Source organism: Cydia pomonella, chromosome 23 (assembly GCF_033807575.1).
Source record: "Cydia pomonella isolate Wapato2018A chromosome 23, ilCydPomo1, whole genome shotgun sequence".
Lineage (NCBI taxonomy): Eukaryota > Metazoa > Arthropoda > Insecta > Lepidoptera > Tortricidae > Cydia > Cydia pomonella.
In genome coordinates, this window is record NC_084725.1 from 1,162,442 (window position 1) to 1,174,596 (window position 12,155).

Sequence of the window (12,155 nt, forward strand, 5' to 3'; positions counted from 1 at the left end):
CCTGATAAGCTGATAACATACTAAAACAACCTACGTGATTTGGTCGGGTTATTTGTTGTCCATCATAAACCATACTAAATTTTCGGTGGGGAATAAAAAAAAATCTGAGACTGACAAAGACAAACAATAATAACGCTTTCTCTACCTGACTTGTAAAACAACGATTTTACCATTAAATAAATCAATCAATCTACTACTTCTACTGGACTATAGTAGGATACAGAAGACTATCCCATTCTGTTAGTTCCCCCCATCACTTATGCCCTTATCCATGCTTAATATTTCCTGTTACAACAGTTGATATGTTGTCCACAGATACTACAACGCATGATCAAATACTGCACCCACGGAAACAGCGGCGCCGCCACCAGCGGCAAGCCGCGGCGCCACGAGCAGAGGCTCCTGCGAAACATAGGCGTGCACAACATCGTGCTGGATCTATTGCAAGTACGTCATAAACTAACTGATGAACTATCAAGTCCACTGATACCTTTACCCTTAGCCTTAGTTTGGACCCGGGTACGTCCTTAAACTACGTCCAAAAGAGAGGTATGGGCATTGTGAATGTCATCTCGCTTTGTGTGGTAGGGCACAGCACAGCGGATGTTATTCCAGATCTAGAGCAGAGCCCAACTGGGGAAGTACCTCCACCTTACAGAAAACAGTAGCCAAGTAACACTAGACCCTACTCAGTGTTGTGTTCCTGCCGGTGAGTATGGTTGCCAGAGCTCAACGAGGGGGAGGGGGGTTTAGGGTCAGCAACGCGCATGTAACTCCTCTGGAGTAGCAAGCGTACATAGGCTACGGAAACTGCTTACCATCAGGCGGGCCGTATGCTTGTTTGCCACCGACGTAGTATAAAAAAAAACCCTTACACTGGTGTTACCTTTGAGTCATCCTAGATGTCTAGACTATTCTTCTTCCTCGCGTTGTCCCGGCATTTCTGCCACGGCTCATGGGAGCCTGGGGTCCGCTTGACAACTAATCCCCAGAATTAGCGTAGGCACTAGTTTTTACGAAAGCGACTGCCATCTGACCTTCCAACTCGAGGGTAAACTAGGCCTTATTGGAATTAGTCCGGTTTCCTCACGAAGTTTTCCTTCACCGAAAAGCAACTGGTAAATATCAAATGATATTTCGTGCATTAGTTCCTAAAAACTCATTGGTACGAGCCGGGGTTTTACCTTACCGCTAGGCCGCCAGCGCTTCCTCCTAGATGTCTAGACTATTCTAGATAATTTGATGTTAAACGAGTAAATGTTTGCAGGTCCCTCACGATGAAGATGACGCAGCCATGGATGAGCTGCTTGCGTTGGCGCACGAGTTTCTCCAGCACTTCTGCCACGGGAACCAACAGAACCAGGCTATTCTGCACAAGCATTTAGATCTCTTCCTAAACGCGGGGGTAAGTCGGTTCACCAAACCATTGAGAAGAAAGTAACATAGGGTGCTCACTCCAAACATCAGTTTTCTTACCAAAGCGCTTATTATTTTCGTAGTCGACATCTAGCGTCGACAGGCGGATTTATCATTCATATTATCATATATTTTCAGACGTTACTACACTATTTTTCTTCTCTTGTGAAAAACACTGATTAACAATCTGTCTCTGTGCACAAAACAACTGGTTTTACTATATTCTCAAATTAAACGCCAATTCTTTTTCTTGTATTATATTATTATTTTTATTCTCAGATCCGGGAAGCCCAGACGGTGTGCGCGATCTTCAAAGACAACGCAACACTATGCAGTCACGAGGGCAATGAGAAAGTCGTCGCACACTTCGTTCACTGCATCGAGTCCAGAGGCCGACGACCGGCATATCTTCACTTCCTGAGGACCATAGTGCATGCTGACACGCAATATATCCGGAGAAGTCAAGATCTGGTTATGCAAGAGGTAAGATATAAGTTGTTACATATTTCGTTCACTGTATCGAGTCCAGAGGCCGACGACCGGCATATCTTCACTTCCTGAGGACCATAGTACATGCTGACACGCAATATATCCGGAGAAGTCAAGATCTGGTCATGCAAGAGGTAAGATATAACTTGGTACATATTTCGTTCACTGCATCGAGTCCAGAGGCCGAAGACTAACATACCTACACTTCCTGAGGACCATAGTGCATGCTGACACGCAATATATCCGGAGAAGTCAAGATCTGGTTATGCTAGAGGTAAGATATAAGTTGTTACATATTTCGTTCACTGCATCGAGTCCAGAGGCCGAAGACCAACATACCTACACTTCCTGAAGACCATAGTGCATGCTGACACGCAGTATATCCGGAGAAGTCAAGATCTGGTTATGCAAGAGGTAAGATTAAGTTGTGGCTTTCTTTTTCTACATCGAGTCCAGAGGCCGACGACTGGCTGTGCACTTACACTTCTTAAGGACCTCATCCTGATACACAGTATACAGAATATTTATTTAGTCACCTGCAATAATTTACGGGCCGAATATATAGGTCATATTGAGCAAATTTCACTATGGAACCAATCCCGCAATCGCGAAAAAATAATTTACTCTCCCATAGACAATGTCTAGGTCAGACAGCCAAAATGTAAGAAACAGACAATTTTTTGGCGATTTCGGCATTGGTCCCATAACGGAAAACTTATAAACTTACTTTTTCATTGTGATAATTACATAAAAATCATGAAGAATGGAAAATATTTAGAAGTGGAGAGAAGAATGAAGTGGGAAACATTTTCTTTTTTGTATGGACGAGTACATGCTATACTTCCCTCTTAAATACTAGAGAGTAGTCTCTTTCTTCGTATAATGTACTTTTTCTTCGTATGGTGTACTTTTTCTTCGTATAATATGCAAAATAATTAAAAAACGGATACTTACATTAGATTTAGTCCCAAAACTAAGTTACATTCCGCAACCAGCCGTTTGAGACAGCTAGGTAAACCTAAAATACCCAGAGAAGATCTAAACGTAAATAAAACTACATGTCTTTTATAATTGCATTTATTTTACACACATGCGAAAAGCTTTACACATTCAGCTTTTTTTTTTTAGTAGCCGGGTCCACACAGAGCAAACATACCCGTGAGGCAATTTCCTCAAAACGGGCAGTGTAGACGTGCCTCGGCCGAGGCGGCACGCTCGGGCGAGGAAAACGCACGCTCCGCCTCGGCCGTGGCACATTTACACTGGCCGGTTTGTGCGTGAGGAAATTGCCTCACGGGTATGCTCGCTCTGTGTGGACCCGGCTATTCATAAAAAACAAGTAACAAATTTTCTTTACTATAGTTAAATATGTATTACAAATCAAATCCGACGCTTGCCATGCGAAAGCAGATGCTTCACAACAACCGTTCTAAAGTCTATCAACGACATAGATTCCCCTCCATACTTTTTGTACAAGATATAAGCGTTCAGCACCAATATCTGCAATATATGCACGCCCAATCTCTTATATTTGTTCGTTGTGTGTGTCTTCTCGCCGCACGAGAAATAATACAGCCCCATTATTTCATTACACTTTTCGAAGCTATCCCTATATTTGTTATACTCCAATACACATATAGGTTTCTTAATTTTTTGTTTATTAACTTTATACGTTAACCACTCCCCGCTGTACTCGGAAGATATCATTATGATCTCACGACGATCTTTCCATTTAGTAACGCAAATACCATCGGCGTTGTATTTAACTATCTTCTCGAGATTTTCTAGTGGTTTATCTTTGACTTCTTCTAGAACTCCGAATCTTTTACGTTTTATCGGTCCTGTTACATAAGTGTTTCTATCAATAAGGAACTTAGTCAATTCAAGAGAGTTGTAATCGTCGGATATGTAGATGGAATGGCCGACATCTAGTTTATCTTCGAGTAAACTTTTTGCCACATAAGGGCCAGGTTTCTCGTCGGATTGATAGACTACCAATTTATGCACTAAATCGAACTCATCTATCAATAAATACACGTGTTCATAACAAGGCACCGTCATCGATTCCACTATACATAAAACTTTGTCTGGATTAACGACTTTTCTCATGATAATATTAAAGTAATCTATCATATGCGATATTTTAGACATCTTATTGTTCTTCCCAGGCAGCTCATGTTCGAAGTTTAAACACTTCAAAATAACCCCAAATCTAACTGGACTCATAAAATCCTCAGGATTTTCTACAAGCGGGCGAGTTCTCCAATAATCATCAACAACATTTGAATTCATAGTTCCTATGTTCAAAATCAATCCGAAAAAGACGTAAAACTCGTTCACTGTCACCTCTTTAAATCGTCTACCTTGATGACTCTGATTTATAATTTTCATTGCGTAATTGTTAATATTGTTGACTATAAACTCAAATAGCGATCTAGTAAACAACAATTTGAAGAAGTCTACCGGAGATTTCCCGCAGCTTTCCTTAAGGCCCGGTTTCAATTTGAACGGACATACTTTTGCCGATCGTATTTCGTCGCTCCATTGCAGTAACGACGGTGTGGCCGACGAGGCTGACGAGGCCGAGAACTCTTCTTCCGTATCCGATCCGCTCTCTGTGTCGCCCCCGATGCTCCAATCACTGTCTGAAATACTCCATTCACTCTCCGACATAGTCTCCCATTCACTATCAGACTCGTTTTCCGACTGACTCGTTGATTCGTCAAGGTCATCATTACCTGTAAAAACGGAAAATATTTTGTCAATTTCTACCTCTAGCGTCGCGCAGTTTCGACGACCGGTCTGGCCTAGTGGGTAGTGACCCTGCCTATGAAGCCGATGGTCCCGGGTTTAAATCCTGGTAAGGGCATTTATTCGTGTGATGAGCATGGATATTTGTTCCCGAGTGTTGTTCCTGTCATGGGTGTTTCCTATGTATTTAAGTATTTATATATTATATATATCGTTGTCTAAGTACCCTCAACACAAGCCTTATTGAGCTTACTGTGGGACTTAGTTAATTTGTGTAATAATGTCCTATAATATTTATTTTATTATTTATTACTTGTACTAACAACCTTTAATGAAATTTAAATTATTTTTTCACCACACTAGCTCTCTTGGTACTTAAAAAACTGATGAGAAAGTTGCATTTTATCCACATTTGAGGCAAAGTAATTAAATTCAAATTTTGAATTCTTTCCATATAGTTGGCTGATAGAATTGACTTTTTAAAAGATGATTTTATTTGATATTTTAAAGTTATTATTTTCCATGCGTTGGTGTGGTGAAAAATGTTGTGTTTCACTCGGTGGCACAGTTTGTGCATTGAAAGTATTGAAACCCTCGCAACGCTCAAGATTCTACTTCTCGAACCACTCGCTACGCTCGTAGTTTAAATTTGCAATCGTTCGCTCGCTCGGGTATCAATATTAGCACAAGAGGTTAAACAACAACTTTGCCCCCCTGTAAAATTAATAATTATTAATTGCACAGTTAAGTTAGATGTTTTCTACTATCCATAAAAAGAGAAAAAGAATCGAATAGCAAATACATCAACAAAATATAAAGTACGTTTCGGGTATATTTCTGTCTCAAGTTTCTAGAAAAAATCAGTATAACTTCGATGAAAAAATCCACGGCAAATTCTTATATTTCTACGTTATTACTAGAATTATTGAAGTTAGATTTATTTTGTAATTATAATATATAAATTTTCTAACATTCGGCAACACATCACTGTTATATCTTATACGAAAAACGTAACCGAAATATGAACTTTCGACATAACAATAGTCAAACAACGACTTAACTTGAATACATATATATATAGTCCTCCTCATCGTTTTCGATGACGGCGACCCTAAATAAACACATTATGGACGTTGTCTAGCACGAGCCCTAATGTGGCTTGAATACAAATGTGTATTTAACTATTATTTTACAATAAATCACCACTTACCAATTTTCAATGACAATGCAGAGTTCATTCTACTAGCCAATTCCTCAGATATCTCGTTTTTCGAAGTCATTTTTCAAAAAGAACAGTTCAAATCCAAACACCGGCGTTAAGACTAACAAAGAACAGCACAGTAACGGTTATAAATCAAAACTAAACCGCCGGTATACCCAGAAGAATGCAATTTAGAATTACCCACATTATTGATAGCATTAACAGTTACTATGAGAACTGACCGCGATTTGCGATAACAAAAATAAACACGAGATCTAACTTAAGTAAACGGCGCCCTTTTGCTAAAGAATACTTTGAATGTCGTCCATTGACTTAGCTACCGGTTTTTTCGACCGCGCGGCACGGCATGTATCTATACGCGCAGCTGCGCGGTGTTTTTCAATACTTCGTTTGATAATAATAACTTATTCTGTAAGTTCCTCGGGTCGGAAAAAATGTTTTTTATATCTAATTTGATTTTATTCGTGTCACAATATAAATAAAATCGAATTAGTAAGTAATGGGCGTGTAAAGAAACAATTGTTTGGTACGATGTTGATATAATATGGTTTAAATGGCTCGTATACGGCCATACATATGGCACCATAGTTAGGGCTACTTTTAAGTATATGTGCTTTAGGCATAGCGATAAATTTTAGGTTTCATATAAAACCTGTGTATTTTGCTTACAGTGCATCTTTCTTTATTGTTTTAGTAATTTATGAATATTTTTAGTATTAAACATATGCACCTTTCCATATATACATATACCGTGGGCTGGTAAAACCCGACAGATTTTATTTTAACCACGCATTCCAGAGGTCATAAGGAGTAAAAAATGTTATGCGAGTTTTGCTCAAATTCGGATGGAATGAAAAAAACTATTTTCTTCGTGGCGAAAAAAAAACTGTACATCAAATAAGTTTTTATTTTATTTACAGCTAAAAATTGCGAGTTTCCTTTAAAACTTTAACGTCTGTCAGTAGGTATGTCTAAAATAAGTAACATAGTGACAGCGTCGCATCAAAAAAAAAAACTTTTTTCACAAAGTTATTACAAAAACAAATTTTCACAAGAATTGTTATTATCTCTAAAACAAAACCAATTTCAGAAATCTTTGTATGACATTTTAGTCCCTAAATGCGGTCAATACACCTTTATGTATGTTACTTCAGAACTTCATCATTTCTGAATCGATTTGATTTTTTTTTTTCATGTATATAGTTGGTCCCGTTTTTGTCAATACTCAGTTCTGATGATGGGATCCATCCACTAGCTAGATTGCTCTGAAACTTTGTACTTACAATAGGATAAGGTATATCTATGCCTGTAATTAGTTGATGTAGCTTCAGATACTATAGTTTTCATACAAAACTTGTTTTTGTTCTATTTCGTTTGTTTTATAAGTTGGAGCTACATAAACTAATTACAGGCATAGCTATGCCTCATGTCATTGTATGTGCTGAGTTTCATTATAATCCAACGCGTAGATTTAAAATGAGAACTAAACTCATTTTGTATGGGAAGGGGAAATTCGGCCGAGCTTGCTGGGGACTCATTATGTTTTCTTTCTTTCTCTTAACCGCTTAGAATTTTTCATCAAGCTCGTGTTGCCGCCGGTACGAACTTACACGAAGTTTTGTCTTTATCAGACTGCGGCGAAATGAGCTGGATATTGTGTGTCTTATTCATATATACATATCTATATTTTTAATCTATACCTACGTCGGTGGCAAACAAGCATACAGCCCGCCTGATGCTAAGCAGTCTCCGTAGCCTATGTACACCTGCAACTCCAGAAGACATGCGCGTTGCCGACCCTAACACTCCGCACCCTCGTTGAGCTCTGGCAACCTTACTCACCGGCAGGAACACAACACTATGAGCAGGGTCAAGTGTTATTTGGCTGCGGTTTTTTGTAAGGTGGAGGTACTTCCCCAGTTGAGCTCTGCTCTAGATCTGAAATGACTTCCACTGTGCTGTGCCCTACTACACAAAGCAAGATGACATTCACAGTGCCCATACCTCTCTTTTGGACGTAGATTAAAGACAAACCCGGGTCCAAAAGAGGGTTATATATCGGACTACAGCGGTTAAAAGGTTAACAATATGTTTTTTGTTTCAGATGGTGAATGCCGGCGAAGACGTGCTGATCTTTTACAACGATCGAGTGTCGTTCAACAACTTCATTCAGATGATGCGCCAGTACAAGCAGACCAACGAGATGCCCGAAGCGTTGAGGTTACTAAGGAAAAACTGATAGTACATTGATGTGGAATAAAGAGATAACCGATTGCTTTAACTTAATTGAATAAATGCACGATTTTGAACGATTATTTTTGATAATTAATAATAATTCAGCCTATATACGTCCCACTGCTGGGCACAGGCCTCCTCTCATGCGCGAGAGGGCTCGGGCTATAGTCCCCACGCTAGCCCAATGCGGATTGGGGACTTCACATACACCTTTGAATTTCTTCGCAGATGTATGCAGGTTTCCTCACGATGTTTTCCTTCACCGAAAAGCTAGTGGTAAATATCAAATGATATTTCGTACATAAGTTCCGAAAAACTCATTGGTACGAGCCAGGATTTGAACCCACGACCTCCGGATTGAAAGTTGGACGTCATATCCACTCGGCCACCACCGCTTCTTTGATAAATATATTTAAAAAAAAGGGCTGCCTAACGGTAAGAGCGTGCGACTTGCAATCCGGAGGTCGCGGGTTCGACCCCACTCGTACCAATGAGTTATTTGGAACTTATATAAGAAATATCATTTGATATTTACCAGTCGCTTTTCAGTGAAGGAAAACATCGTGAGGAAACCAGACTAATCCTTATAAGGCCTAGTTTACCCTCCGGGTTTTAAGGTGAGATGGCAGTGGCTTTCATAAAAACTATTGCCTTCCTTCGCCAATTCCAGGGACAAGTTATCAAGCGGACCCCAAGCTCCCATGAGCCACGGCAAAAAATGCCGGAACAACGCGAGGAAGATGATGATGATTTTTTTAAATAGTTTGGTCGTCATATAGGCAATATTTCTATTTCCTAAAAGGATTCAAGTTATTAATTTTTCTCTCGCGCATGAGAGGAGGCCTGTGCCAAGCAGTGGGACGTATATAGGCCGAATTATTCTTATTTAAAAAAATACCAGTTTTTAGTTTATATGACAGTCTTTGAAATTCTAAATTAATGTATTCTTGAAATCTAGAAATTGTGTTAACTGTATTCAGCAAAAGATGTGCGAACTTTTATGGGTGAACTTCTATCAAGTCCATATCAAGGGGTCAAAATCCCATTTTCACTTCTCATGCTCGTAAAATTGACATTTAAGTCGCGTGTAAGCGACATAAAATTGCTTATTATTAGGCTCTTAGAGCATAAAGTAAAATCATATTAATCATCAGGTAATAATTACGACTCTTATTAACTTAGAAAAAAATCTGCCATACTGCCTGCCAGCCCTGCCGGCGCACCCCTGACCGGCCCGAGTACGACTTTCTTTAGTCTTGAACAAATACGGTAAAATAACCTAAAATATTGGAAATGTTTTTAAAATTTCCTCGCAATGGACGTGAAAAGCAGTGTATAACTCAGGCATAAATGTCCATTTTTATCCGAGGTTATTAGTCGAGGATCGCTTTATGCCCTTGTTGTACAATCTACTATTTATTAACTCCCGAAGCAAAAAGAGGGCAGCTATAAGTTTGACCATTGTGTGTCTGTCTGTGCACTGTTACTCTTACGAGCGAACCGATTTGGTAGTTTTAATTTTTACTTAAATAATTTCCTTACAGATACCACATCCAGCTGGTGAAGCTGCTGACATGTTGCACGATGGGCAAGAATGTGTACACCGAGATCAAGTGCCACAGTCTATTGCCACTCGACGACATCGTGTCCATGATCACGCACCCGGATTGTATACCAGAGGTAATATACATTACTATAAAGACCGGGAAACGAAGGGTTGCAGGCTAAGTAGATATAGACGGCCGAGCGTAGCGAGGTCGCCTAGGGATACGCGGCCGGCAACCCCGTTTCTCGCCGAGATTTGTATAGTGCTTTTCGCAAACTTGCAATGAAATAATAATAAAAATAGGATGATGATGATTGGTTCATGTCCTAATGTGATAGGATAGGTTATTACTTTGGGGTTATCAAAAGGGGAACGAAAATTTGGTTATTATTGCGCTACGACGCACGGTTTAGGAGATACAGATACAGCCCTGTTAAGATTTCTGCATGACTGAAAAATAAAAGGTGATGATAAAAAAAACACTGAAAAGAAAAAAAAGCATAATGGCAGAGTTTTCTATGGTTGAATGCCAAGACATGTCACAATTTGACGTTTAAAAACAGAAGAAGGTTGCTTTACAGTCCTCGGTGTGTAAGGCTGTATGAAATTCCTTTACATATTATCTTCACTCATCTCACCTGATATGTAGTATTTCCGGACCTAATTTGAAGTAAGTCATTGATATATCTCAACTCAAAATCTTAGTGAGCGGAACATCATGTTTCACATATATTATACGCAGATGCCCACAGATTTAATTGATAAAAGCAGTAACATGCTAATTACATTATGAATTTTATAAAATAAATATGGGATCATCAATTAACATCACACGAATTTGACAAAATAAGGAATTCGAATGAAGTACACATTATTAATTAAATAAAAAATATTTGGAATAATAGCAATTTAAAAAATTTATGACAAAAACCGACCAGGAAAAACTTTCGGTCGTTGCAAAAAATGAACTACAAATACAAAAAAAAATTGTCTACAAGTGAAGTTAAGTGACGTCACAAAGTTGTTCCCTCCCCAATATCACAACATGTCACATTTTCTGTACCCCCTCCCTCCCCAGAAACGTGTGACGTAATTAATGGATGACCCCTACGATTTGACTTAAAAAAAAATCCCAGGTAAAAGAAGCGTACGTAGGCTTCCTGAACCACTGCTACATCGACACCGAGGTGGAGATGAAGGAGATCTACTCCAGCAACTACATGTGGGACCTGTTCGAGCGCTCCTTCCTGCAGGACATGCAGGCGATCATCCAGGGGGACGTGCTCTTGCAAGTGGCTGGTGAGTACTGCGTATTATGCGGTTGTCCACGAAAGGACAAACAATAAGAAGTCGTAGTTTAAACTTGTAGATATTTAATTAAAATTATAAAAAAATACAAAATGTGTATGACACGCAAAGTTCCGTTGTAGAGATATGAGTAGGTATTGACAGATATACGATGATGTGGAGTTATTTTGACACTTGGTCCGTGACGTAGCTCTACTCGTCCGGTAATCATGTTAACCGTTCCGTTTCGCGTGAACAGCGGTTTAAGAGAAAGTATCTGGGAGTAAGTAAGTAAGTAAGTAAATATTCTTTATTGCACCAACAATTATACATTTTACATACATGTAAAACTACAAATGAATTTTATTTATTTATTTATTTATTTATTAAGAAACAAACAGTCTTACAAAACAGATAAGTATATAAAGGAAAATTTTAAAGGAAAATAGAACCAGGTAACAACAGGCGGTCTTATCGCTAAAAAGCGATCTCTTCCAGACAACCTTTAGGTAACAGGAAATTTAGAACTCATACAAAAGTCAACAGGTAGTGCAAGGAGCTAAATATGGAGACTATTAAACACAAACACACATACTACTTATATATTATAAGTATTAAAACAATACCTAATATACTAATAAATATACAATATAATATAATACAATATACCGGCAAAACAATATAAAAACTCAAAAATGCGTGTTTTCCCAGAGATAAGACCTAGCTAGATAAATTTTTCGCCCCCAAAAACCCCCATATATCAAATTTCATCGAAATCGTTAGATCCGTTTCCGAGATCCCCGAAAACTATATATGTATATACAAGAATTGCTCGTTTAAAGGTATAAGATTTCCTCCCGTGCACACTCCGGCTGAGGAATGAGCTGATGCCGAGGTTTTCTCGAGGGTCTACAGAATGGGGTTCTTAAAAAAAGTATTCAGGTTTTTAAAGGGTCGGCAACGCGCATGCCTATAGGATCGTCAAAATATACCTCTAGAGTTGCAGGCGTCCATAGGCTGCGGTGACCGCTCACCTTCAGGCGGGCCGCGCTTGTTTGCCACCGTCGTAGTATAAAAAAAAAGTTTTTATACCCGTTACAGTCACGGCGAGGTCCGAAAAGCCCTGCGAACACGTTATGAGTATCTTGGCTATCTACCCCGCTTTAACCCTTTGAGCGCCACGCCTATCGTACACGGCGTGTTCCTGAA

At 39.2% G+C, this 12,155-nt stretch overlaps 2 protein-coding genes across 2 annotated transcripts in view; one reads left to right on the forward strand and one right to left on the reverse strand.

Annotated features, from left to right (window-relative positions):
- The window catches only part of LOC133530495 (inositol 1,4,5-trisphosphate receptor), a 104,568-nt gene that overhangs the window by 45,316 nt on the left and 47,097 nt on the right, over positions 1-12,155 (forward strand). Inside the window, exons 29-34 of the mRNA XM_061868404.1 lie at positions 316-447; positions 1,268-1,405; positions 1,696-1,899; positions 7,983-8,098; positions 9,658-9,793; positions 10,796-10,958. Of these exons, the coding sequence (XP_061724388.1) occupies positions 316-447; positions 1,268-1,405; positions 1,696-1,899; positions 7,983-8,098; positions 9,658-9,793; positions 10,796-10,958 (889 nt within the window). The remainder of the gene's footprint in view (positions 1-315; positions 448-1,267; positions 1,406-1,695; positions 1,900-7,982; positions 8,099-9,657; positions 9,794-10,795; positions 10,959-12,155) is intronic.
- On the reverse strand, positions 3,153-6,628 carry LOC133530497 (uncharacterized). Its single transcript, XM_061868416.1, has 2 exons — positions 5,867-6,628; positions 3,153-4,643 (listed from the first exon to the last, which is right to left on the reverse strand). The coding sequence occupies exons 1-2, from the start codon at positions 5,934-5,936 to the stop codon at positions 3,286-3,288; spliced, it is 1,428 nt and encodes a 475-aa protein (XP_061724400.1). The 5' UTR covers positions 5,937-6,628; the 3' UTR covers positions 3,153-3,285.